Source organism: Dicentrarchus labrax, unplaced genomic scaffold (assembly GCF_905237075.1).
Source record: "Dicentrarchus labrax unplaced genomic scaffold, dlabrax2021, whole genome shotgun sequence".
NCBI lineage: Eukaryota > Metazoa > Chordata > Actinopteri > Moronidae > Dicentrarchus > Dicentrarchus labrax.
In genome coordinates, this window is record NW_026136710.1 from 12,739,374 (window position 1) to 12,765,521 (window position 26,148).

The 26,148-nt window shown below is 39.8% G+C and overlaps 2 protein-coding genes across 9 annotated transcripts; both read left to right on the plus strand.

Moving 5' to 3' along the window:
* The first annotated feature begins 308 nt into the window (after nt 1–308).
* Nucleotides 309–11,493, plus strand: atp6v0a2a (ATPase H+ transporting V0 subunit a2a). 2 transcript variants are annotated; one of them, XM_051411879.1, is made up of 20 exons: nt 309–998; nt 1,499–1,577; nt 1,748–1,845; nt 3,125–3,262; nt 3,700–3,797; nt 3,896–4,022; nt 4,882–4,964; nt 5,057–5,150; nt 5,230–5,442; nt 6,612–6,762; nt 6,858–6,997; nt 7,090–7,247; nt 7,348–7,438; nt 7,530–7,648; nt 8,224–8,434; nt 8,520–8,639; nt 8,734–8,850; nt 9,470–9,587; nt 9,741–9,912; nt 10,450–11,493. In XM_051411879.1, the coding sequence occupies exons 1-20, from the start codon at nt 888–890 to the stop codon at nt 10,550–10,552; spliced, it is 2,541 nt and encodes an 846-aa protein (XP_051267839.1). In that variant the 5' UTR covers nt 309–887; the 3' UTR covers nt 10,553–11,493. The 2 variants fall into 2 exon arrangements, with proteins under 2 accessions (XP_051267839.1, XP_051267840.1); XM_051411880.1 differs by having other exon boundaries at nt 3,721–3,797.
* A 1,067-nt stretch (nt 11,494–12,560) lies between these two features.
* On the plus strand, nt 12,561–26,012 carry LOC127370129 (oxysterol-binding protein 2-like). 7 transcript variants are annotated; one of them, XR_007886153.1, is made up of 15 exons: nt 12,561–13,050; nt 13,960–14,165; nt 17,873–18,123; nt 18,267–18,435; nt 18,889–19,009; nt 19,109–19,175; nt 19,326–19,463; nt 19,591–19,836; nt 19,973–20,093; nt 20,252–20,355; nt 20,481–20,576; nt 20,957–21,141; nt 21,265–21,485; nt 22,792–22,995; nt 25,034–26,012. XR_007886153.1 is itself a non-coding variant. In XM_051411885.1 (15 exons), the coding sequence occupies exons 1-14, from the start codon at nt 12,890–12,892 to the stop codon at nt 22,932–22,934; spliced, it is 2,229 nt and encodes a 742-aa protein (XP_051267845.1). In that variant the 5' UTR covers nt 12,561–12,889; the 3' UTR covers nt 22,935–22,982; nt 25,034–26,012. The 7 variants fall into 7 exon arrangements, 4 of the variants coding, with proteins under 4 accessions (XP_051267845.1, XP_051267848.1, XP_051267847.1 ...); XR_007886154.1 differs by having other exon boundaries at nt 25,040–26,012; XR_007886152.1 differs by lacking the exon at nt 25,034–26,012 and adding an exon at nt 23,403–24,978.
* The last annotated feature ends 136 nt before the right edge of the window (nt 26,013–26,148 follow it).

Genomic DNA, 26,148 nt, shown 5'->3' on the forward strand with positions numbered 1-26,148 from the left:
CATTAGTATGCTTCAATAAGTTAAGCAAATATAGACTAAACTGATGTTGATACAGCAGGGTGTGAAATAGCTGCAGGTTAAGTATGTCAGTGAAACTTCATTTATTTACACATTATGTTACTTGCTTGTAACTATATGTCTGTTAACTGTCAAATCAACCCTCTAGCTTCATATATTTCCACACCTCCTTCTTTATGCAGCCAAGAAACACGCCGATGATTATTTCAGAGGATGCGACAATATCTGGCAACCCGGAGACGCAACTGTGTCAATTGCCGGTCGACGTAGCGCGAATAAAGGCCGTGGTCTATTTCTGACTGTGGCTTATATTTTAACGTGGTGCTGCCTTTCGGCCCCTCGTTGTCTCCATGGCCGGTTGATGATTTATCTTTTCGGTTTGCCTGTTGCTCGTTTCTGCGCCAGTGGTGCGTCGTCTCGGTGTTTTTTTGTTGTTGTTGTTGTTTTTTTATGCGCTGTAATGACAGGTGTTCAAGGTAAAGCGCCTACAGGATGACGCCTTTCTCTCCGGTCGCTCGACGCAAAAGGTGCATTAGGGAGGTTTCTGTCTTTGTTTTCAAATTGTTTATTCAGTAGACATCAGACGGATCTGAAAGGGGGGACAAAGCGGTGCGTCACCCAGACTCAGAATGAGAAAGAAAATCTCCCTTCTGAGAAACCCTTATTAATAGACCATAATTAATCCTCCAGGGGCATGTTAATTGGTTAAGGGGGTTAAAGCCACGCACCGACTGGGTGAATTTTGTGATGTCCTATTTTCGCTGGTAGTGAACGGCTCGTTGTCCAGGTTCAGTAGGCTACAGGCAGATTATCAGGCGGCGGAGGAGGAGGAGGAGGAGGAGGAGGAGGTCTGTCTGGCAGATATAAAGATGGTGTTTCGGAGTGAGGAGATGTGCTTGGCGCAATTGTTTCTGCAGTCCGGCTCTGAATATGACTGCATTAGTGAGCTCGGAGAGCTGGGGCTGGTCGAGTTCCGAGATGTAAGTAGAGAGGCTGATGATGCACAAACACTCATTTTCTCATCAGCAGTTTAAAAGTCATGGTGCTTAATGTGCTTTATTTATTTTTTATTTTTTTAAACTAATATCGAATAAATTACCTTTATGGTTGAGGGGGGAGGATGAATGGGGGGAACTTCTCCCTATAAATAGACCTAAATGTTCATGCGCACTTCAGTTTTTTAAGATGCTAAATCTCTCTATCTATCTATCTATCTATCTATCTATCTGTCTGTCTGTCTGTCTGTCTATAATGCAGCCATAGGCATTATGACTGAATGTTCATGTAAAATGTCTGTACACCTACAGTACATCCACACTGGGAGATGTGGATGTAGATACATGAAGTTTTGAAACAGTATTTAAACTACGATAAACAATAATGAACAACATCTGTTGTTAAGATGCCATCATGTCCCTTGTCATTGACACATGCATTGACTGATGCTGCCACCTGACCTGCGATGCTCCTCTGGTTTCAGCTCAACCCGAGTGTCAGCTCGTTCCAGCGGCGCTTCGTCAGCGAAATCAAGAGATGTGAGGAGATGGAGAGAATTCTGGGTAAGAGAGCACCTGGGGTGGTTCATCATGTGGGTGTAGCCCGAGCATACACCTGGACAAGTATTGTGTTTTATAAAATGGTCCCTCAGAGATTTGAGATCTCACAGCTTGCTCCGACACTCCGGCAGTAATTACCTTGAAACAAACTATCAGCATATTTGTGTGTACAGGCTACCTGCTGAGGGAGATTCAAAAGGCTAACATAGCCGTTCCAGAGGAGGATGAGAGTCCACTTGCTCCTCCCCCCAGACAAGTCCTTGAGATCATGGTGAGTGTCATTTCAGCCACATTTTACTATCAAAGTGTCCATCTTCTGCATTTTTCTGTATGATTTACATGAAACACAGAGAAACCTTATTATATAATAACATGCTAATATCATATAGGTTTCTGATTGCTACAGCAGTGCAGACATCCATTGACTTCCAGCTTCCTTTAATTTCCCCTTTAAGCAGCTTTATGGTTGGAAAATTCCTTCATTATTCCACTCTGTCAGATTTTATCGTGTTTATATAGTGTATCATCTTGTTGCAGCGCTTCATTGAAGCTTTGTGATGTTTACACGGAACGAAATATTCAAACTCAAGACTGCATGGTTTTATAGCTGCAAATATTCTAGATTTTGACACATTTGGTATCTTTGGATCTCTGCTAGCTCCGTATGAAGGAACCCGGTTTAGTTTTAGGCTGCCTGAACTAGATTTAGCGTCTCCCTGTAACCATCCATAATTGAAGATGATGGAGAAAATAAAATTGATCGTTGAGCATTGCTGATGTCAGACTTTCACTTTCATCTCAGCATGTGGCCTCAGCATCATTACATCATTTATCATCATGAGGTTTCTGAACCACTGCTACATAATCTGAGTTGCACACATGGTGGAGAACGATTAGAAGCCTGGATGAGTTGTTTAGATGCTACAGTATCCTTGTGATCACAATTCAGGCTTCCAGGTGTCTGAAACTAGGATGTGATGTTTCAATGCAAAACACATAACCAGAATACTCCCAAAACCTAATTATAACTGCAGCTGTTATGTAACTTTCCATGTATATTTGATATATTTAATATTATTTTGTCATTTAGTTAATTTTTTATCAAACCAATCAATAATTTCTTCTACCAAGTGCTGCTTTTATTATTTAATATTCTAGATTTACACTTTTAAGTGTCCATTTGACCTTTTTGTGTCCGGTTACTGTAACAATTTAAGCCTCCTTAGGTTAAAGAAGTATCTCTTTATGGATGGTTGACAAAATACAGTGTACACATCGTGAGACATAATGTTCCCAATACTTCAACAGAGATGGGTCATACAGTAGAGGTTACATTCCCATTAGCAATATGTGTCATCTCTTTTTTTGTGTATCATCTCTCAATCAATCTATCTACAGTGATCATATTTTACGTTTTAAAAGTGAGGCCATATTCTGCTGTCGGTCATGTTCACTTCATTGATTTATTTTGGTGACTTCAGTTAACTAAACAAGTCGTCTTATGGCTGAATTCAGTGTTAAGCTGGTGTTCAATTTGCCGTGATGTTCAGGAGCAGCTTCAGAGGCTGGAGATGGAGCTCAGCGAGGTGGCCCGAAACAAGGAGAAGCTGCAGAGGAACCTCCTGGAGCTCACCGAGTACACACACATGCTGAAGATCACGAGGACCTTCATACACAGCCGATCCAGAGTGAGTGTGTTTCTCTTCAGCTGTTCATTTATCCCACACACACACTGACCGTTTGTCATATACTGCATTTTTTTCCTCCCCTTGTCCCGTTCTGTTTTGCATCTGAGGCGAGATGCTTCCCCTCACCTCGCCAGCAGCATCTTGTTTTCTTGTCACTGACGTGTTTTTGTTTCCCCGGGTGACAGAGGTGGAACTAGTGCTGACTTTAATTAATGACACGGCCACAATGCAGCCGTTACAAGCAGCACCTGACTCATCCAGGCTGCTTAAGAAAAAGAATACAGCAAAGGGCAACAATGAGAATATGTGAGACAGGCATTTGTGAGACTAAACATCACATTCCTGCGAGTGAACATCACATCGGCTTTGTGTAGAACCATGTAGGGAGCAGTTAACATAAGCTGTCATGAATGAAACATGCTCCTTTTTATAATTAGCATGAGGCTCTTGGTCCCCAGTATGAAGAATTCCCCACTATGGATACGGACTCAGTGACAGGATGCACCGGTATGCAAAGACTTGGAGCCAAGCTGGGGTAAGCTGCAATATGTCTCATTCACATCCACACAACAGGATGTCCTAATATCATTAGGAAATAAACCTTAAACCTGATCTGATCGCTCTTGGCTGCAGGTTTGTGTCAGGTCTTATCCAGCGGGTGAAGGTGGAGGCCTTTGAGCGCATGTTGTGGAGAGTGTGTAAAGGCTACACCATCCTCAGCTACGCAGAAGTGGATGAGAACCTTGCTGATCTGGACACTGTGAGTTAAACTGCCAGCTTCATGATGGACCGACAGAAACATTTTAATCAGAAGGTGGTGATTATCCATACAAGGATTCAAATAGCCTAGTTCTATTTTGGATCAGCAAAATGCGTGGATTTGTGAAGCTCTGACACTAACAAATCTCCTTATTCTTCTTATAAGCAAAGAGCAATAGAAAACATGTAGGTAGATATTTTTAGCCGAGTATCGCTGGTTAAAAAGACAAAGATCACTCGGGCAGATTAGAGCTGCTGCAGCTAATTAACTTTCAATCCGTAATGGCTAAAATGAAAAATTGGGCTGTTCTCTGGTTAATGTGCTCTCTGCAGCTCGTGTCTGTGTTCAGTCAAAGATTGTTTGTGAGTTCCTATAAAAGACACATTACTCTGTGACACCACTGTACGACTTTTCATCTAATAACAGTTGCCACTCAAAACTGCACTGTGCGCCTCAGCCAATAAAAGGTTATTAGACATCTCTGAACTGTAATTATTTTAGTCTTTAGTTACTAAGTGGATTCAATGCTGGATTTGATGAAGCAGTTCTAAAGAAGCAGATTTGCTGAGTTTATGAGGGCTAAAAAAATATATATTTAACTTTGAATGTTGCTTATATAACAATGAATGTTTAAAGTTCCAAAGAAATAAAGACGTAGAGATAATTTGAAACCAAGTTTTGCGGGGCTTTAAAGTACAACTTCATGAGCAGGATTAAGCTGACATGTCATGTAAAATTATGCTGTCTTCTCGTGTTCCAGCAAAAAGAAAAGCACTCTGGTAGGGATATGTGTAAAAGTCTGTTTTCATCACTTTTTGCTGGACTTTAAAAATAACTTACCTGATCTGTGTTGTTTCAGGGCGAGATAAGCAAAAGTGTTGTGTTTCTCATCTCTTTCTGGGGAGACCAGATTGGACAGAAAGTTCAAAAAATCTGCGATTGGTAAGAACGTCGTCTTCACATGACTTTACCTTTCGATACCTGTTGTACTCTCCTTCATTCTCAGCATACACGTCTGTCTTTGTTGTCCTCAGTTACCACTGCCATATTTATCCGCACCCTGAGAATGATGAGGAGCGGGCAGATGTGTTGGACAGCTTGCGGACACGAATCCAGGACCTGAACAACGTATGACTCATGAAGCCTTTTGATTCAGGAACATTTAACACATGCACACATTCTCAGTGAGTTTGTTGTGTTTGTCCAGGTGCTGCACCGCACTGAGGACTACCTTAGGCAGGTTCTGCAGAAGGCCTCGGAGTCAGCCTTCACCTGGGTTGTGCAGGTGAAAAAGATGAAGGCAATCTACCATATCCTGAACCTCTGCAGCTTCGATGTCACCAACAAGTGTCTGATTGCTGAGGTGTGGTGTCCAGTCAGTGACCTGGCAAACCTGCGTGGAGCGCTGGAAGAAGGCTCAGTGAGTAAAAAGAAGTATTACGGCTGATTCTTTTGGTGCTCATGATTACTGACCAACAAACGCACGTTTTAAATTGACAGAAAACTGCCTCCAATTTCACACTATGCTTAATAAACATTTAAATAACACATTACAGTTTTCTGTGCAGTGAAAATGCTCTGACCTGTGGTTAAGCAGCACATGCACGACTACCTGTGATTGGTTAGTTTATCCGCGAATAGTGCACAAGATCCTATAAATTACTTCTAAATCCCTGCATGGTCTGGTTCTGCTTTAAATTTCAGATCTTTTAGCCCCTTATTGTGTACCAAGACCACTCAAATTTGAATACCAAACTTTGTTAAAGGTATCACTTCCAGGCTTCGGATAAATATCATGCTTTTATTGCTTTAGCTCCAACACTGGTACAAACACCCCCTCAGTATCAAAACCAGCATCTTTGTAACATTTTTATTATTATTTTGTTTTATTTCTCTGTGTTTGGCCACTTCCTGAAACGGTATTGTCTGTGCGCTTGTGAAGCACCTTGTAACTGGTTCTGAAAGAAATACAGAAATGAAGATTACTTACGTACTTACATTTGATTTGACGTACTAAATCCGCCTCTCTAAACACAAGGCCAAAGTAAGCCAAAAGTAGAAGCCAAAATATTGTTAAGTAATTTCATAGCCTTATGGAGAAAAGAGGGTTTTGGCTCTATTATGTTATAGATATTATATTTGGCCTCTTAATTGATTTGCATTGCTTATTAGCTGTTAAGTACTCAAATTGTATCACCAAAATGTATTTTTAATTTGTTCCCATCAATACTGGCAGCAGGAATTTTGGATGACTTCCTGTCCTCTTTTTGCATTATTTACCATTTGTTGCTGTAGTTTTTTCTTATTGAGCACACAGAATATGCCAGCAATTCCTTCTGCTTAAAGCTGTATTTTTGTTGTTTACAGATTAAATTTCTCACCCAGAATGCACAAAAAAAAAATGCTGCAAGTCAAAGAATCCCTCAAACCTGTGAATATTTGACACGAGCCACAATGTGAACAAAGGGAAACCCTCAATGTGTTTTTTTCTGTGAATGTTTGGGCATTTCAAAAGCACATTGACAGTGTAACAGAATAATAGTACTGATTTTCATCCATTTGTACATTGTTGTCTTTTATTTTTAACAGAGAAAAGGTGATGCCACCGTGCCATCCTTTGTGAATCGCATCCCCAGTACTGACACTCCACCTACCTTGTTAAGAACCAACAAGTTCACGTCTGGCTTTCAGAGCATTGTGGAGGCTTATGGGGTGGGGGACTATCGCGAGGTAAGCCCAGGTAAGAACTCACACCGTGTCTTGTTGCCTCTTTGTTAAGTGCAGCCTTGGAGGGGTGCCGACTAAGTGCATTAAATATGTTTCTCTCATTGGCAGCTCCGTACACCATCATCACATTCCCCTTTCTGTTTGCTGTGATGTTTGGCGACCTCGGGCACGGGATGGTAATGAGTCTCTTTGCCTTGTGGATGGTGCTGACAGAAAAAAAGCAGAAGAAGAAGCGATCCAGTAATGAGGTACGAACGAGTGGCTCCCTCTCATCCATAATGCAGAGTCTGATAATTTGTAAATTAGTTTTAGCTGATAGTTGTGTCTCTGTTGGTCTCAGATATGGGCGATGTTCTTCAATGGACGTTACATTATCCTGATGATGGGGCTTTTCTCTATTTACACCGGGCTGATTTACAACGACTGTTTCTCCAAGTCTCTCAACATATTTGGTTCTGGCTGGAGCGTCAAGGCTATGTTCACAAATCAGCAGTGGACGTGAGTTAGGAATAAAATAACACATGCTTTTTGTATGTCAGTGCTAATTAGTGTAATGGATATTTTTCTAATTGATACATATGTTTTTTTTACATTGCAGAAACAAAACCCTCCAAACAAATGCTGTGCTCACGTTGGACCCTAATGTCAGTGGTGTCTTCAGTGGACCGTACCCATTTGGTATTGATCCTGTGAGTAAATGCACTCAGACTTTTACAGTCAGAATTGAACTGGACTCATTTCCGTGTCATTTACGCTGAGATGTTTTTAATATTCCATCAGATATGGAACATGGCTGTGAACCGGCTGTCCTTCCTCAACTCCTACAAGATGAAGATGTCAGTTGTTATTGGGGTCATCCACATGAGCTTTGGAGTGGTGCTGAGTGTCTTCAATCACTTGTGAGTGACTCGAAATATAAGTCCACGGCAGTAGTCTTATATCTGTTTTGTTCATGTCGTTACAGCAGGGGGATCCATCAGTGTCAGGCATCAATAGGTGCAATTTAAGTGTTGTGTCGATGCACAGCTGCTCTCTTTTTGTTGCTGTAAATGACAGACAAGCATAATAATAGTTAATTTTTACTTGACTTTAATGGGATTTAAGTAAATAATTAATATTTTAGGATTTATTTGAAGGAAACTCGTACTTGTACACTATTGTTAGTATAGTAAGTACCAAATGATATAGTTATTTCCAAGAAACTTTCCAGGAAATGAAAAAGAAATCACATGTAAAAGCTTTTCTGCTTTAGAGGCTAATCATAAATGTCACTAATGAAACTGTGGGACAATGCTATACCATGTGATACTCAGCCTGTGGTCTTGTGCCTGTGCAAATATCACACCTAGAACTTCTATTCATGTGTTATTGCTTAAAAACTATGCATATTGTTTAGATGAGAATTTACGGGTCAATCAATAAAATCACCAACTTATTACTTTCTTTATTCCCATACTTTGTTCTCTCCCTTCAGGCACTTCCGACAGAAATTTAATGTCTATCTGCTATTTCTTCCTGAGCTGCTCTTCCTGCTCTGTCTATTTGGCTACCTGGTCTTCATGATTTTCTACAAGTGGTTGGCATACGGTGTGCGAGACTCCAGCCAGGCTCCCAGCATCCTCATTCACTTTATTAACATGTTTGTCATGCAGGGGAAGGATATCACTCCTCTCTACCCGGGGCAGGTATGTGTCGACGGCCTCATCTGAGACATTATAAACTCTGGATGTATTTTGATCCTCGTTAACATTCGTTATTTTGATTCCACAGACTGGGCTGCAGATTTTCTTAATTGTGATAGCTATGCTGTCCGTTCCAGTGCTGCTGTTAGGAAAACCTCTTTACTTGTATTGGCTATACCGCGGAGGGAAAGGCCTGCGTAGACGCAGAGTATGTGTGATATCAAATATCTTTTTAAAAATCTAAGTAGTTTTTGGTTTATCTGTCAATGCTTGTGAAAATCAATAATGTTGTGTCACCTCAGGGTTATGAGAGAGTGAGGCGGGTAAGTGAGGATGACAATTCCACAACACCGTCCTACGAAGAGGATGAAGAGGAGGGACTTGATGAAACGCCCAGCAGAGAAGCTCTTCCCAAAGAGGTCAGAGATCCACCAGTGTCTCACTTTTGTATGTTAAATTCTGTATTTTCAAGCTAAATGACTTTACATTTTACACTGCCTGTCTGTGTGTGTGGTCCAGTGTATGCTTGTGGAAATTATCCTCTTTGCCTGAAATTGTCTTGTGAACGGTATTTCAGACATTGTGAAGATACAAACGTTTTTCAACATGTACTGAATTGTGGATGTAATCATTGTCGTGTTGCATCAGTGTCTTTCTTCAACCTGTTGCTGTTCATGGTTTGTGCTCTGTCTCGTATGTGCTGATTTTGTTTTCATTTCAGTGTCTAAATGTCTAACGTTTGTATTTGTTAACCTGTCACATCATTGGTTTTAGATCATGTTGCCAAAGGACTGCAATTGACAGTTAGACAACTGGCCAACACTGGCTCATTTGGAGACATAATGATTAATATGTGCTGCAAAGAAATAAATGAAAGAGGGTAGGGTCACAGAAAAAAATCAGTTTTGGAGATAATTTATTATTGTGTGAACACCAGCACTTGTAAATTCTACAGAAATAACATATGCTGTATTAACTTCATCTTGATCAGTATGAATTAAATGTGGTATCTTCTATATTATTTGAACTCTTTTGCAGTTTGACTTCGCTGACGTGCTCCTGTACCAGGCCATTCACACCATAGAGTACTGCCTGGGCTGCATCTCCAACACTGCATCATACCTGCGTCTCTGGGCGCTCAGCTTGGCTCATGCCCGTAAGTGCAGTCACAAAAAGTAGTTCACCTTGAACCTTGAGCTGTCTGTCTCTACTGACTTCTCTACTCTGCATTTCTAAATTACACATTAGTTAAGTTTTGTGTTATTGTATGTTGTGCATCTTAATGTGTTTTGTTTTAATTGGTTTTTAGAGCTTTCAGAGGTGTTGTGGACCATGGTGATGCGCCTGGGTCTGAGGATCACCACGAGAGTTGGGGTGGTGTTTTTGGTCCCTGTGTTCGGCCTCTTCGCCATGCTCACCGTGTCCATCCTGCTAGTCATGGAAGGCTTATCAGCGTTCCTCCATGCTCTCCGACTTCACTGGTGGGTCTCATTGCACCAAACTGTGATATATGAGACTAGACGTCGTATTGTAATTGTAATTATTGCTATTAGCTGATTATTTTCCTAATTAAGTGATTAATCATTTGGTCTAAAAGATATCAGTAAAGATGATGTATTAAAATTCAAGACTTTCAATTTATTAGTAGAGAAGAAAAAGAAAACCAGCAAATATTCATATCTGACAGGCTGGGAGAAGAGGATTTGGGGCATTGTTGCTTTAAAAAATAACTAAAACAATTGATAGTTTACTATTGATCGACTTATCATTTCAGCTCTCATCATCATCTTCTTCTTCCTACTCTGAATGGCAGCAGTTAAATTTAGTTTAAAAAGAACTGAATAGACCAAATGTTGTTTTTAAGTGTTGAATGAGAGCTTCAATAACGAGTCTTTAAAATATAGTAAGAAGATTATTGAGACTGAGACACTGAGTTCATTGTTTGCATTCACAGTCGTCCTCATTGTTTGTTCTGCCTTTATTAAAGTGCTCTCGCTTGGTTGAACGTTTGATTTCAGGGTGGAGTTTCAGAACAAGTTCTACCACGGGACCGGCATCAAGTTTTTGCCCTTCGACTTCTCCCTCCTGCCCTCCGTTTTCGAACAAGACGGCTTGCTTTAAACAATATGGACCCTGAAGGTGTCGCATACGAGCAGAGGAAGACTTTATAATTGGGAAGGATGCTGGAAGTTGGAACAATGCACACTGTGATAACGACAACAAACCTTCAAGACAATGGATTGAAACTCACTCTTGTAGCAACGTTTTTCACCACAACGATTTTTAAAATGTTATCGGCTGTGCTGACTGCCTTACTACTGTACCCAGCAAACCTCTGAGTATACAGAGGCTCAAAATTCTTCTCGTTCTGTCCATGAGTTAGTTTTTTAGGAGAAATATCGCAGTACTTGTCACACCAGTTGGGTGAATTTAAACATTTACTTTGCATTGTGCTGTCTAAACTGGATTTGTATTATTTACAACATGGTATTTAAAATAAACCGTTATTCAGTGCAATGTAAAGTTCAAATATGTCACCATGATATTTACTGAAGAACACGTCAAGCATCCTGATGTAGTGCCATAGAGATTTATTTCGGATGATGACGTTGGGGGTGCCTTTGGGTTTTTAAAAACTGCTCCTCCGTGAAAAAACCTGTAGGCATCAAAATCTGAATAAAGAATCAATAAAAAACATTACAACCCTTTTTGTGAGGCATATTGTCACAAAGCACTTTGCAGAAATGATTGTACCATGAAACGTTTTCACTGACGACTGTGATGATGCCAAATGAAAATAATCTTCAACTCTTAGCTGTTTGCTTATTTACTTATTAATGCATTTATTTAAACGTAACCTCCCCTGTAATCGATAGAAAAATATAAAAATACTCCAGAAAAAGTCAAGAAGCCTTAGGTCTTTCTTTGATGATACTGCTTGTTGCATTTGTTTAATGATAATTAATCATGGTATTTATTTAAATTATTGTCTGTACAAGAGTCTAATATTTTACCATTTTGATGTGTTGAATAAAGGATTTCAAGAAATGCAAGCAAATACATTGTTCGTGTTCAGTGTGATTTTATTAGCTCCCTTATCACTCTTAACTTACAGGCTTTGTTAGAATATAAATTCTTTAATAAATTATATGCTGAGCCATTACACTGACAAAAGGGGTCCATTTTGACCAGTTTAATATAAATTAGAGCCAGTTTGAAGAGACCGGTATCGAATTTGAAATATCCTAAACAATGTCTTAATTCAAGGCAAGGCCTCTTTAAGTTTCAATAATTAATTTTGAGCATAAAGTGTCACACTCATGTATGATCTGTAATATCTGTTATATCCTCTCAATGACCCAGATATCTGTATGAATTTCCATTTGTCAACAAGAAGTTACCTACAATCACCTACACTTATTCCATTATTGTTGTGTGCCTATATCTTGTATATTTTCCTAAAATAATGTTGATAATTTCATTCTCAAAGTTGTATTAATAATAAGTATATTATATTCAATATTATTGATCTAACGTTAATAATGTGCACACTGAAGCTGTTACAGTATGCATGTTAAAAGAAGAAAGATGCCCTCTGGTGGCGTTAACCTCACAGTGCTACTGAATCTGTACTGTATCATTAAAGCCACTAAATAAGGATTATATTCTGATTTCAACCAAGAACTAAAGACTTTAATCTAAAATGTTGTCTCAAATCTCAGAATCTCTGAATCTCTGGAAATGATTTCTTAATAATGACTTCTGTGAAAATTCTTGAATTTCTTTACTCATTCTCAGAGCTCTAACTTTCATCTCTTAACTATTTTATCACAAATAAATCTCCTGCTTTTCTCAAACATGTGAAGGTTTTCAGAAAATTAAACCTTTTGTTTTGCCATAGCTTGATATTGAAATTAATACTTTTCTCCTCCCCCCAACAGACTTTTTCTCTTTTTTTTGGTGCAATTATGCAGAAAATCGCAGTAAAAGCCATATGTGCGACACACACACACACACACACACACACACACACACAGACACACACACACACACACACACAGACCTGCACCCATATGCTACAATCCTGTGTTAAGGACGTCATCATGATCTCCCCTCTCTCTCTCACATCCACAGGCTTTATTATAACACGCAGTCAAAGTGCAGACTCGACCGCTGCACTGTATGGTCCCATGCAGTAATGTGTGCCTCTCTCTTTATATATATATACATCCTATATATATATATATTATAAAATAGATATTTTATTTTTTTTAATTTTAAACTACCTCGGGGTGAAAGGGGGACACTGACAGCTGCAAGCTAACGGTAGCTTTAGCGGAGGATACAGCGCGGTGCAGCTAGCTAACGGTACAGCTGTTGACGGGCAGCAACTCCACAGGAACTGACTCTCCGTCCGTCCCGCTGGAGTCACGTTAGCGGCCGAGAAAGGGGGGGAAAATGAACGAGCTGGTGAAGAGTTTGCCCTCCCCGACACTCCCGGGGCTCCACCTGCCGTGTTTGGACACCTACAAAGGCTGGCTCTTTAAATGGACCAACTACCTGAAGGGCTACCAGCGGCGGTGGTTCGTCCTCAGTAACGGCCTGCTGTCCTACTACAGGTAACGGTAACTAACGGTTACTGCGACCGTTGACTCTCGACGCCGTTTATAGCGGTTTATTTATTTATTATTTATTATTTTAGCGTTTAAAGTTGATAATTAATAAATGTCTTAGCTGTATGTTGGCAGAGGGGATTTGTTGTAATTTAAAAAAAATGGTGAAATAAAACTTTTTAGCTGCTCTTTCTGAACAGGGAGTGCCCTGAATCATTGATCCAGTTCAGCAACACAACAAGAAAAAATCACCTGAGTCATTGTCATAAGATGAACATTACAATTTATCAATAAATAATTACATAAACAAATATATAGTGTTAGCTGTAGATGCAGGAAGAGGAAAATATTACCTCTGTCTAGTTAAGAAATATGCAACAGTAACGTTATTCACAATGATATGAATTGGTTATAAAATAAAAGCATAATTTTAAAGCAGAAAAGTTGAAATCTGTAAAAAAATAAATAAATAAAGGACATCTGTTCTGTATATTACATTTTGAATATGGCAATAGTATAATCTTGCATGCAACATTATATGTATTCTCTATGTATGTTACATGTCATATACAAACCCTAACTAAATGAATAATAAACTACCTTGTGAAACAAAAAAACATTTAGCACAATAATATATGACATCTAAAGAGGGGCATACTCAAGTAAGACAAAAGGTCAAAGTGTTAAGCTCCGGTACATATTGTCCAAAAGCCTCTAGAGAAATGTCGGCTACAGATTGTCCAAAGCTTGTCTGTAGAGAAAAGGCTTTCATCATTGAGGCTTAATTATGTGACAGACTTATCAGGATGCTATTTTAACTGTAGACTCCTTTGAAATCATTCATAAAAACCCTATTTCCTATATCTGCTGCCACACGACACTCCTTTCTCCAACTGTTTTGTTTGTATCCCCCAGGACTCAGGCAGAGATGGCACACACCTGCCGGGGCACCATTCCCCTGGCAAAAGCGCACATCGAGGTGGGCGACACCTGTCACTTAGTCTTAACCAGTGGAGGCCGAAGCTACCACCTGAAGGCCACCTCTGAGGGAGAGTGGCAGCGATGGGTGTCAGCCCTGCAGCAAGCTAAGGCCAATGCCACTCTCCTGATGCATCACTCAGGTGAGATGGACATTTTATAATCTGTGTGACAGTACAGTACAGTGTCTTGGAGTGTTTAATATTTTTATTTTTAGCTGGTTTTAGCTCCACTGACTGTGAAAAGAAAATGAATGTGAAAGAAATGTCCCAGAATGTGTGCTTCAAGGGCAAAAAACATAGTTCACCTGAGAAAGTCTGAGGTAGACAAGCTAATTTTAGCTGTAACCAAAATGCAGACCCACTTACCTAAATGCATATTTTATTCAGCTGTAGCCTTTAGTGTTATGTAAACAACAAGCCACAAGAGGGCAGTGTTGATTTATATGTTCTGATGGAAACAGTCAACTGGGGCAAGAGTGATACAAAACCTGCATTTGATCATATAATTTGATCATATTCTCTTTTTAGCTCAGGACCCTATCACATATTATAATCTAATCTAATACAATATAATACAATATACTGCAATATAATACGATATAATATAATATGTCTTGTTTTCTATGAGGAAGACATTTTCTGTGTGCTGCTGTCTAGCCTTATCTGTTCCTTGTGGACATTTAAAGGAGAAAAACAGGAGCAAAGATGCATAGTGAGGATTTTTCTCTCTCTCTGCCTTCCTCTTTCTTTCTCTCCCCCTCCCTCTCTTCTGCATAAATGTGCACAAACACACATGCAGCTACCACCTCCCTCCCACTCCACCTCCTTTCTCCCTCCCTGTCTCCTTCAGTATGACGACAGTGATAGCTGAATGAAATGACCTTCCCTTTAGGCTCCTCCTACTGTTCTGGTAGCAGGAGGGGTAAAAAAAAAAAAAAAAAAAGACGGAGGGTGTGAGGATTTTCATTGAAAACATTTTTCACCATACACTCTGTGGACAATAGGGCGACACGAGTGCTGCCTTTTCAATGAGTGTCACCTTGTAAGTAATCTGTTTATTTATTTCACTGAGAGCAGAACACGGTTTAAGATAGAAGCTGTGTGTTTGTGTGCTTGCTCGTATGCGTGTGTGTGTTTGTAATTGTTGCAGAACGTATATGTTTATGGAGTTCAGTAAGTTTGGCTGTTTTTATAGTAGATAATTGAATCTCTCATGGGACAGAATTTCCTTTAAAGTAAACAAAGGGCACCTTAATTAATAACTAAAGTCACTGCAGAACAGAACAATATTCTCAGTTAAATGTTCCATGTTTTGTCTCTTTTGTTTCCGACTGATTTGAATCCTCATTTTTCTCTGGAATATGACGGTAAATGCAGCTGCTAGATGGATCGTTTACTGAGAGGTGTGTGCCTTTAAGCCCCCGTTAGTGCTGAGTAAAAGGTTCGCACCTGCAAGAAGCAAATCAGTGTTGTCTGTTACTCTGACCGTATTAGCATATGGAGACCATGATTGATGTGTGAGGTGTTTGTGCTGCATCCACCATTGTGTAACAATAGACTTTGCCTTACTGGTAGTGATTGCAGCCAAAATACTTAACAGGATTTAAGGGGCTGAGTGTATTTAGAGGATTTTACACAGCTTTACTTTCTTTCTGAGGTTTCCCACTGTTCAGACTGTTACTGTGTACTCTGTCTTGATTGTTCTGAATTAATTATTTTTATCATAGATTTAAGATCTGACCATGGTTGTCTATGTTAATCTAACTTCTTATTCTTGGACAAACATTGGTAATACTGTCTTCTTCACACGTGTGTTGTTCATGTGCTCAGACACAAATCCTTGTTTTTAGTGAACTGTGTTGATGTGATTTGATTACAGTTTATTATTGCATGGTTTGGCTATGGGCTTAGTAGCGATAATAGCAGGGCAAATTAACTGGCTAAAAGTGGATTGGAACAGCAGTAATTAGGTGGATGTTGCAGAAGTTATTAGGCTATCCTGTAATAGCACTACACTACTCTACATGTGTACCATTTTTAAAAATACATATAAATAGGCATGTTGTGACGACCATTAAAGGGTGAATGTTTAACATACGTGAGTGTGAGAGTGAATCTAAATAACTGTTTACGAGGAGAAAATAGTGCCGTTCGGGTTGTTGAAGCTTTTAGCATATTACAGTCGGACTTCATCTGTGTTGCAGAGGCTTTCAGTGCATCCCCTGATTTTTAACTCTCTGTTTCTCTCTTCCCACACTGTGTCCATGGTGTTGCTGCCTCTATCACCTGTGGGTGTGTTTTCATGATTCAACGATGAGTCACCAATTTGTCTCAGACCAGACTCCAGTGTGTGAAAACTAACCCATTAGACCAGTGCCCCCCCCCCCCATGTATGTTATTATTCCATGGGTGGGTGTGTAAAATGACTGGAAGAAGAAGCACACTTCCATATACAAAGGCTGGATAGCAGCTGGATCAAATTCAGATTTTATTGTTTTACCACCTGGAGTACAATAAGTCTAGTGACATCCATTTTCTCTCTGCTGTATATGGGTCATGAAACCATTACAGATGCCTGAAGGATTTTTCACCCTCTCATTTTTAATCTCCTCCTCCTGAGACTTTGTTAATCCAGTTTGCCCTGATTGTTTTTTATTTCTTTTCCCCTCTAATGGAGTGTAGTAGTTGGTCTCCCTGCTTTAGTACTCACATGCGACGCAGACACTGGCCTAGATTCAGTCACCATGCTCGGGAGTTTTCAGATTACACACACAATCTGTTTCTTTCAGCGGAGAAGAAATGTTTTGACCTAGAAATGTTCCCATTACATATGATGGCGGCAGTTGTTTGCATTTTAAAGCTGGATTATTTGTGTTGACATTTATTACTGTTTAGAGTATGAAACCAGCTGTTATCTAATAGGTACTAATGACAGCAGAGCTTTTTAGGTATCTCAAATCCAGGGTCTTTTTTTAAACTAATGTCACTGAGAGGCTTTTAATAGAGCACAATTTGCTCAATTACCCTCTTCAACCCACTGACTCTTTTGCAAGTCTATTATTACAAACATATGGACAAACACTATTTTAAGCCTCAGAATATATTTAAAAGTCTCGTCAAAATCCTGAGGTTAAGTACCAGATTTGTCAGGGTGAATTACAAGGAAATATGTGTAAAGTTTCCATTTGATGTCAAGGTGCAGCCATAAAAAATATAACTCATAATAGTGGTTAGGTTCTATAAACATGGAACCAAGGAGACAGAGAAAAATGTTGTAACTTTGAAGCGTCTTCTCTGAATATTAAACTAAAAGAGGGTCAACTGAAAACTGTGGGGTTCAAGTAGTTAAAGAAGTTTATTTTTTTCTTTAATGATGACTAGTAATCAGTCCCTCTAAAATCCCTGAGACTGACGGCTTAGCTCATGCCAACAAGGGGAAGAGAGAAAGAGATGAGGAAAGGGTAGTGCGTCATCTCTTTTTCTCCCTTTTATTCTAAAAATAGCCTAGCCTCCTGATTGCACAGGCCTACGTTTCCAGGGCAACAGTGTTCATTCACAGCTTTCTGATCTTGTAGAGGAAAGGGTGTGGGGGGGATCAGGGTGTGAAGTGTTATTATCTTCCTCCATCCGATCCCCACAAACTCTCTCTCAATCTCAATCAAAATGTAGAATATCGTCTGTAAATGTCTGCCTGATGAGAAATTAATCCCCTCCCCTGTTTACTACAGTGTTTAATTTCACCGCCATAAACACCTTAATTGTTCAGACATAATAACCGCTAATGATACCCTAGCATCTTTGGTATATTATGTAACATGTGCATTGCCTTTCACTTTCTTTGTGTGAAGATGACTCAGGAGATGAAGGCCCTGTACCTCAGGAGGACCGAGCCCTAACCCAAGGGGTGCTCAAGACTCTGGCCAGCAAGCTAGATGACCTGAGCACCTGTAATGAGCTGATAGGAAAGCACGGCGCCGCCCTCCAGCGCTCCCTCAGTGAACTTGAGGAACTGCGCGGATCCGCTGACAGCACAGACAAAGTGAAAGCTGTTAATGAGCGAGCCACCCTCTTCCGCATCACCTCCAATGCTATGATCAATGTGAGTTCACACGGTGCAAGCCTCAGCCGGTTTAACTGCTGTAAATGGGAGACTGATCAGTAGCCAATGTCTCTTTTAATGAGGGAATGCAGCTTGAGGACTCTGCCTGAATCTTTTGATGTGTGTTGTTGTTCACGGCTCAGGCTTGTCGTGACTTTCTGGACGTAGCAGAATCTCACAGCCGGAGGTGGCAAAAGGCCCTGCAGTATGAGAGAGAACAGCGTAGCCATCTGGAGGAGACCATCGAACAGTTAGCCAAACAGCACAATAGCTTAGAGAGAGCCTGGAGGGAGAACCCCACCTCATATACAGGTGAGACAAATCACTCTCTCTGTCGCCTAACTGTGGTCTTACAGAATAAGAATGTGGCCCTCTTCTGGCCAGTAGTAGTGATGCATGTCTATTTACAGAAATGTGGCCCAGTCTGACTTATTGTAGTTAATTTATCTGCAGGATAAGACAACAACAGGATAGCCCTCTTAAACTACCAGTTTAGTGCCAAGTATAATGCTTGTTACAGGTTAATACGCAAGTGATTTGTATATGAAGTTACTACAGACATTTCCTGTGTGTTTTCATGGCAACATAAAGAAACGTACACAGCAATAAATAGGCTAAATAATTAAGGAATGATAATCAAATTGAATCAAGTCAGAGCTTCAATCAATCTACAATCTTTACTGCAGGGGTATTCTGTCATACTTAATATATAGATTGAAGACACTCAGCTAATCCATCACCCTTGTCCTGTGTTTGTTGCCGTAGGTGTGGAGCGGTCTCAGGAGGGGGATGCGAGTGATGAGAATGATGAGGCAGAGTTCTTCGATGCCATGGAGGAGTCCCCTGCATTCATAACCGTGACTGCTAGTGGCAACACACAGCACAAGTGAGACATTATGTCTGTACAGATCTCAGAGCTGTGTCCTAGATCAGCCACAAGCACAGTTACTTTGAACTGTATTTAAATGATGTATCTTTCTTTCAGGCGCTCAGGGAGTAATCAGAGTATGATGAGTGGAGGAATGTCCAATGACTGGACTCACAATGAGAACGTAGGTCCCAAGCATGTTGATGTTATTGTTGTTGCCATACACATCCATATGCACGCATAAAAAAGTCATCAACTACTTACCTGATCTTTTGTTTGTGTGTCTCAGTTTTAACACAGACTAAACCTTTGTGTTTTAACTTAACTCTTTCAGGACACCTCAGGCACAAACCACATGCAGCTAGGAAGAACAAGACGCAGTCGTATTCCTGACAAACCAAATTACTCCCTTAACCTGTGGAGCATCATGAAGAACTGCATTGGCAAAGACTTGTCCAAGATACCCATGCCTGTAAATAAAAAACATACAGTACAAGTTGGCTATAACATAGTTTTTGAATTTGAATAAATGGGTATTCTTAATGTGGACTTATTGGCACCACTTACAAGAAATCTTTTCTGTCTGCGTGTGATTGTAGGTAAACTTTAACGAACCGCTGTCGATGCTGCAGCGGCTGACTGAGGATCTGGAGTACAGCGAGCTTCTGGACCGGGCAGCTCGCTGTGACTCCTCTCTGGAGCAGATGTGCCTGGTGGCTGCCTTTTCTGTCTCCTCCTACTCCACCACAGTCCACCGTACAGCCAAGCCCTTCAACCCTCTGCTCGGGGAGACTTACGAGCTGGACCGATTGGACGAGTACGGTTATCGCTCCATCTCTGAGCAGGTGAGAAAAACATAGACACATATTCTTACAGGTTTATTTTACACACACAGATTGAACGATAGTAAAGAACTAATATAAAAACATTATGATGTCTGTATTGCCTCTGCTGACACCAGCTGATGCCATTCACTCTCAGGTCAGTCATCACCCACCAGCTGCCGCTCACCATGTGACATCCCAGCGAGGATGGACCCTGTGGCAGCATATCACTATTGATAGCAAGTTTCGTGGGAAATATATTTCTGTCCTGCCATTAGGTAAGAAATAAGTGAGGGCAGAAATGTTATTCTCACAGTATAAAATATAACACTACAGGCCAGATATAATCTGTAAATACACAAAAAATATTTGTTAGAACATGGATAACTGATCATATTCTAGTAATGTTTCTTTGTCCTTCCTCTCTTCACTGTAGGAAACATTCACCTGCAGTTCCACTCAAGCGGAAACCACTATGTGTGGAGCAAAGTGACTTCAACAGTGCACAACATTATTGTGGGGAAACTTTGGATTGATCAGGTGTGCAGCTCTCAAGTGTTTTTTCTGCTTTAACTGTCAAAAACACAACCTCTGATTTTGCACGTGCATTTGTGCCAGTACCAGTAAAAAGTCACATCTGTTTTCCTGTCTGTTGCTGTTGGCAGTCTGGGGACATTGACATTGTAAACAACACTACCAAGGACACCTGCCGTCTCAAATTCTCCCCCTACAGCTACTTCTCCAGAGAAGTCCCACGTAAAGTAAGTCTGTTGTATCTTTTCATTATGTAATGAATTAAGAATTCAGATGGTAAACAGACAGCAAGTATCTTTGTTGGTTGTTGGTTGGTACAGTTTTACACCTGCCAGAAGGCAAAACTATACAGAAAAACAAGACTGTGGCAAGAATCTAGAAAACAATGTTTTAGCAGCTCTTGCCTAACACTGATGTTTGCAAACCTTGTATCCTCTATGCTTTGTGCTTCTCAGCGTAGATAACCTTCAAGAGATGTCTTACTCCTGAAAAATGTCTGTGCCATAAAATCAGAATCTACCTAGAAAAAAGGAAAAAAAATGCTGAGCAGTCAGAGTGTGCATGTAACTAATCTCTGCCTGTGTATCATATTCTCTGGTGTCTGTAGGTGACAGGAGTGGTAGAGGACAGAGAGGGCACAGCCCATTATATCCTGTCAGGAACCTGGGACGACAAGATGGAGAGTGCCAAAATAGTGGACAGCAGCCAAGGATGTGGAGGCTCTGAAGGCAAACAAAAGACAGTTTATCAGACTCTTCAGCCCAAACTCTTGTGGAAGAAATATCCTCTTCCGTATGTTTATCTTATCTAACACATTTCTACCTCACATTTGTGATCTGTGCTCTCCTATTTCTCTTCCCTCTCTGTCAGACTGTCTGTCTTATTGTGTTGTCTCTTCTATCATTTACTCTGCAGAGACAATGCAGAGAACATGCACTTTTTCTCCTCCTTGGCTCTGACTCTCAATGAACCAGAAGAGGGTGTTGCGCCCACTGACAGTCGCCTGCGGCCAGACCAGCGGCTGATGGAGGCAGGTCTGTGGGATGAGGCAAACGTTCAGAAGCAGCGTCTGGAGGAGTGTCAGAGGATAGAGAGGAAGAGGAGGGAGGCTCAAGCCAATCATGCCCTAGAGGAAGGTGAGAACAAGGAAACCAACCGAACAAGACGGACTAAGTTCCCCTCCACTCACAAATGTGTTTCAGTAATGGTAACTTCATTTGGATGTTTTATCTTCAATATTTAGAGTGATGAATGTGCAGTTTGATACAAGAAGGCTGTTTGCATCTGTTGAAGGGGGAAAGTTTCTCTGTGCCCACCTTAAATCTGAGTTTAAAACGTAAACGTACAAGCAAGAGTTTGTGACAGAAAAGCCAATCAATGTTCAATATGCAACTTACAGAAGTGGGATGTGGAAACTTGACATATTGGGTGCACATATGCTGAGAATGGACTTTTCAGTGTCCGGTAGCAAAACGTTGGAAATGAACAAGTAATTTTATGTCTTAAAACATGTGTGGAGGGCATCTTTAACATAGATATCCTGCCTTTTACCTCTTACACAGCATTCACATTACCTTCAACAGCGCTCGTAATTAAGGATGTCCCGTTGTCCCAGGGACAATAAAAATAGCATCTGGGACACAAAGATACAGTGTCTGGGACAATCCTGGGGCAGTAGAGGAATTTATCATTCCAAATGAAATTGTTATGTTCATGTGTAATGGAATATAAATAATTTGAATTGTCAGGTGTTCACCAGTGTTGCCAACTTGGCAACTTTCTCGGTAGATTTAATGACTTTATTTTTGAAAAGCAACTAACATGCTGCTCAGAGTAATCGCAGTCTCTCCTCCTCCTCTTGCACCAGCAGTCAGTAGGTGTGGCGTGTCTCTCTCACTCTTTCTCTCTGGAATATGGAGTTCCTTTAGTTTAACCTATAAGTAAATAATTTGTTTGAACTTTTTTATTTTCTTTCTCCCATTATAGATTTTTAAAAAAGCTTTTTTACTTTAAATATACAATGTACATACACATACATAAGATTGTGATCATTTGGCCAAATAATAATAATAATAATATATAATAATAATACTTTGAACATATTATTATAATAATAATGTTCAAAGTGTGTGTAAGTGTAAACAAGAAACAGTAACTCAACCAAACACCTACGGGGGACTTTAATTTGTTATTCAGGCATTTCTTTTCACACTTCTGCTTTTTCAGCAACACTTTGCAATTTATTTCAGGGTTCAGCCTTCACACCCACCTGCAGGAAATGCATTTTATAGTTTGCATTCTGCTTTCTTCAGAAACAGTTCTGGTTATTTTTCATGAAGAGAGCACAATAGTGAAAGTATAAGGAGAAAGAAATAATAATAATAATACAAAATAGTACACATTCAAATGATGCCTTAAGAAAACATGATTCTGTGTCATTAGGGCAAGACATTGAGGGTTACCAGCCACTGTGGTTTGAGAAAAGGACTGATGATTCAACAAGAGAAAGCACCTACGTCTACAGGGGAGGCTACTGGGAGGCCAAAGAAAGACAAGACTGGAGCCAATGCCCTGAGATCTTCTAGGACAATCATACACCGTGGCATCAAACAGGCTGAGTGGCTCCTCCTGATGTAAGGATACTCTGTGAGTTATGGACAGCTGTTTGTATGTGGATGTGTGTGTGTCAGGGGGGCGTGAACCAGCTGTTGAAAGAAGCCGTCAATCCCAGAATTTCAAGCACAAAACAAGCTCCTGCTTCCACTTACTAACCTACTCTCTTCTGCTCTATTATAACTTGTGTTTTCAGAATGCATGGCCTCAGTTTCTGTGTGTTGTGTGTGTACGCTTACTTAGCACTGCAGAGAACAAATTTATGAGAGTACATGGAGTTCTCCTGTGTGTGTCAAAGTGTGCACGGGGCTGAAATGTTGACATATGCTTTACAGAGAAATTATTTCTACGCCAAAACACTCTGGTTACAGTGGGTGTGTTACAGGATAACTTGGGGGCAAGGAGTTGTAAAAGAACTGAATGTCTTGTTCTCCCCAAAGCTGGAGCATCAAGTTCCTCATGCTGGGCTCTGATAGGGAGGACTGCAGCAGGACAAAGCATTCTTCTGCACTGAAAGGCTTTTTCACAGCAGAACTTCATTAATGGATCCCCCCTGATTCCTGGGGATTTTTACTATTACATTTCTTGAAATTAATGTGTATCTTCAAGGATTTACAGGACAGTGGAGTTTCAAAAGTTTACCAAGCTAGGGGGGTCTAACTAAGGACACTGTTGAGTTGTATTATATGAATTGTAGGATGCAGTATTTTTGGAGCTTGACCTATAATAATAACTAAAAGTCAGGATATCTCAACCTCTGTTGTATTTATTTTGACCACTCACCTTTAAACTAGTTTCTCATATCCCCTTATGGAAGTGAAATATAAGAGTAGAAGGCTGGAGTACCACTTCAGATATCTGAGATCTTCTGACGTACAAATCTGCTAAGCCTGGGGGATTTTCTTCAACAAGGAATTATATTGGTGCTCAATAGTAGCTTTAGCCTTAATTATGTAATGAAGTAGTAAGTCCCCACTAACCACTGCATCCAAACTCTGAGGTTCTGTACAGATTATATAAATCTGACAGGCTATGTTTTTTTCTTTTGAGGGGACTTACATTTGTACTTCATTTTTAATTTATTTTGTGTGAAATTGACTTAAAATATCAGGGGTTTATCATCTTTGTAAGTAGCAACCAACCTTTTTCCCCTAGTTAAACAGTAGAAATGGCTAGCTCTATGAGTGGTTTCTATCTAAGACATTGCATTATTTGGACACGTCAGCAATAACACAACAGCACAGTCGCTTGAGAAGAAAATACTCCCAAGTCAGAAAGGTGTTTTATGCAGCAGAAAAAATGTGTTTTAGTAACAGTATTCCTTCAGCTGAATGACGGTAATGTAAAGAAATCTGATTTATACACATCAGTCAAGGACCAGAAAACAATTACAGAAAGGCTTAGCAATACATATGCTAGGACTTTTGTGTGCAAGCAAGCACCGGTGTACATTAGTAGTAAATATATATTCTATAACCAATAATAACCTATTGATTTATAGTTTTCAGCTTACTGTGTATAATAACTGCGTATGACTGCCTGGTTGTTTTTGGCCTGTATATAGCAAGAATATAATAGACATTTATAGTAAGAAAAAATTGTTTCACGTTACTTGAACATTCACATTTTGGTCAATACTTAAACTCTATTGTGTATACATAATCTTAAATGGAGATTGTATACCAGTTAATGAGATGTTGGAGAAATTAAATTATGAATATAAGATATAGTATTATAGTATTGATGATGCAAATAAGGTGTTGTTCAAATGAAGCACAATGTTATGTTTACCTGCAGGTATTGATGCTTGCTACATAAACTCAAAGGTTTCCATGGCAACATATACTGTAGCTATGCATGGTTTTAGAGTGCTTAAGCACTTCTGTAGTGAAAAGCCTCTTCACCTAGTTAATTGTTTGTGGACTCTTATTGAAACATTATGTGAACTCACCTTTTGTGCCCAATTACCTCAAAAATTTTACATTTTTGAGCTCAAATAAAAACATAAAGCTGTCACCATGGTGTTGTTTACTTTCTAACCAATGTTCATTTAAATCTTTTGTCTCACAAGGGACAGATGATACAGAAGACGTCCAGAGAAACAGTGTCTGTCATGATGCCTGGAGGCAAACAATACATTTATCTTGGGACAGTGTCTCTGGTCTGGGCTGAGGTTAAATGCCAGCTGCTGTCACAAGTGCCAAATAACAAACTACCAGAAACATCTCATCAGAGACAATAAATAAAAGACTTGCTTACTCAGTTTTAAAATATGTTAAAGGAAATTTGGATTTTGGACTATCCATCAACTTTAATTCAAGATTGTACTTCATTATGTCACAGCCATAATAGCAACAATAATAACATTATATTTGTGGTCCTAATAGCTCATCTGGTAGAGCTGGTGCCCAATGTACCAAGGCTGAGTCCTTGCTGCCTGCGGCCCTTTGCTGCCTGTCATCCCCCCCTTCCCTGTCACTCTTCAGCTGTCACTGTCGATTAAAGGCAATAAAAGCCCTAAAAATACTTTTTTTAAAAAAACTACACAAAGTAAAAAAAAAAACAAACAAACACACACACACACAAAAACAAATCAAAAGAAATAACAGAAAGCATGGGAAGCAAACTTGTAGGGCATACTGCTGTATGGCTGCACAGGGTTTTGAAAGGTCAGAGATGTAGCCAGTTAAATAAATTGTTAAATGGTCAACCTGCAGGGATGAGGATCATGTATATGAATTGAGAACAATGTTTTTCTGTCAACTTTTGTTTTATTTGGGACTAAATCGACCTGCATCCATTTCAATAGGGCTTTACATTGTTATGTCAACTTCTCCAGTGTGAAATATAGTGAGACAAGAAAATATATAGTTTTTACATTAACTTACATAACGTTACATTATGTGTACAGTTCCTGTGAAAAATAGTTCTTTCATTATCCTCAGTGGTGAATTTTAGCAAAGAAAATGATTTCCACATTTATACTTCCACCTGAACTCTACTGTATGTTATTTGACTTATTTGAATAAAGTTGACTCTATACCTTGAAATAGCATGATTGACAAACCCCATCTCTTCATGTAGAAACATTATATTATTATTATATATTGCACTGATGTATCTGATCAGCTAAATTTATGCTAAGCTATATGCATTACATTTTATAGGTAATCATTTGCATTTTTC

Excerpts from the sequence above, each read along its gene's own strand:
- atp6v0a2a (XM_051411879.1), top strand. The coding sequence starts at position 888 with ATGGTGTTTCGGAGTGAGGAGATGTGCTTGGCGCAATTGTTTCTGCAG. Across the intron at positions 5,443-6,611 it reads GAGCGCTGGAAGAAGGCTCA|AGAAAAGGTGATGCCACCGT; the intron begins GTGAGTAAAAAG and ends TATTTTTAACAG. Across the intron at positions 7,248-7,347 it reads TTCACAAATCAGCAGTGGAC|AAACAAAACCCTCCAAACAA; the intron begins GTGAGTTAGGAA and ends TTTACATTGCAG.
- LOC127370129 (XM_051411885.1), top strand. The coding sequence starts at position 12,890 with ATGAACGAGCTGGTGAAGAGTTTGCCCTCCCCGACACTCCCGGGGCTC. Across the intron at positions 14,166-17,872 it reads TCTCCTGATGCATCACTCAG|ATGACTCAGGAGATGAAGGC; the intron begins GTGAGATGGACA and ends CTTTGTGTGAAG. Across the intron at positions 19,837-19,972 it reads ATCGCTCCATCTCTGAGCAG|GTCAGTCATCACCCACCAGC; the intron begins GTGAGAAAAACA and ends ATTCACTCTCAG.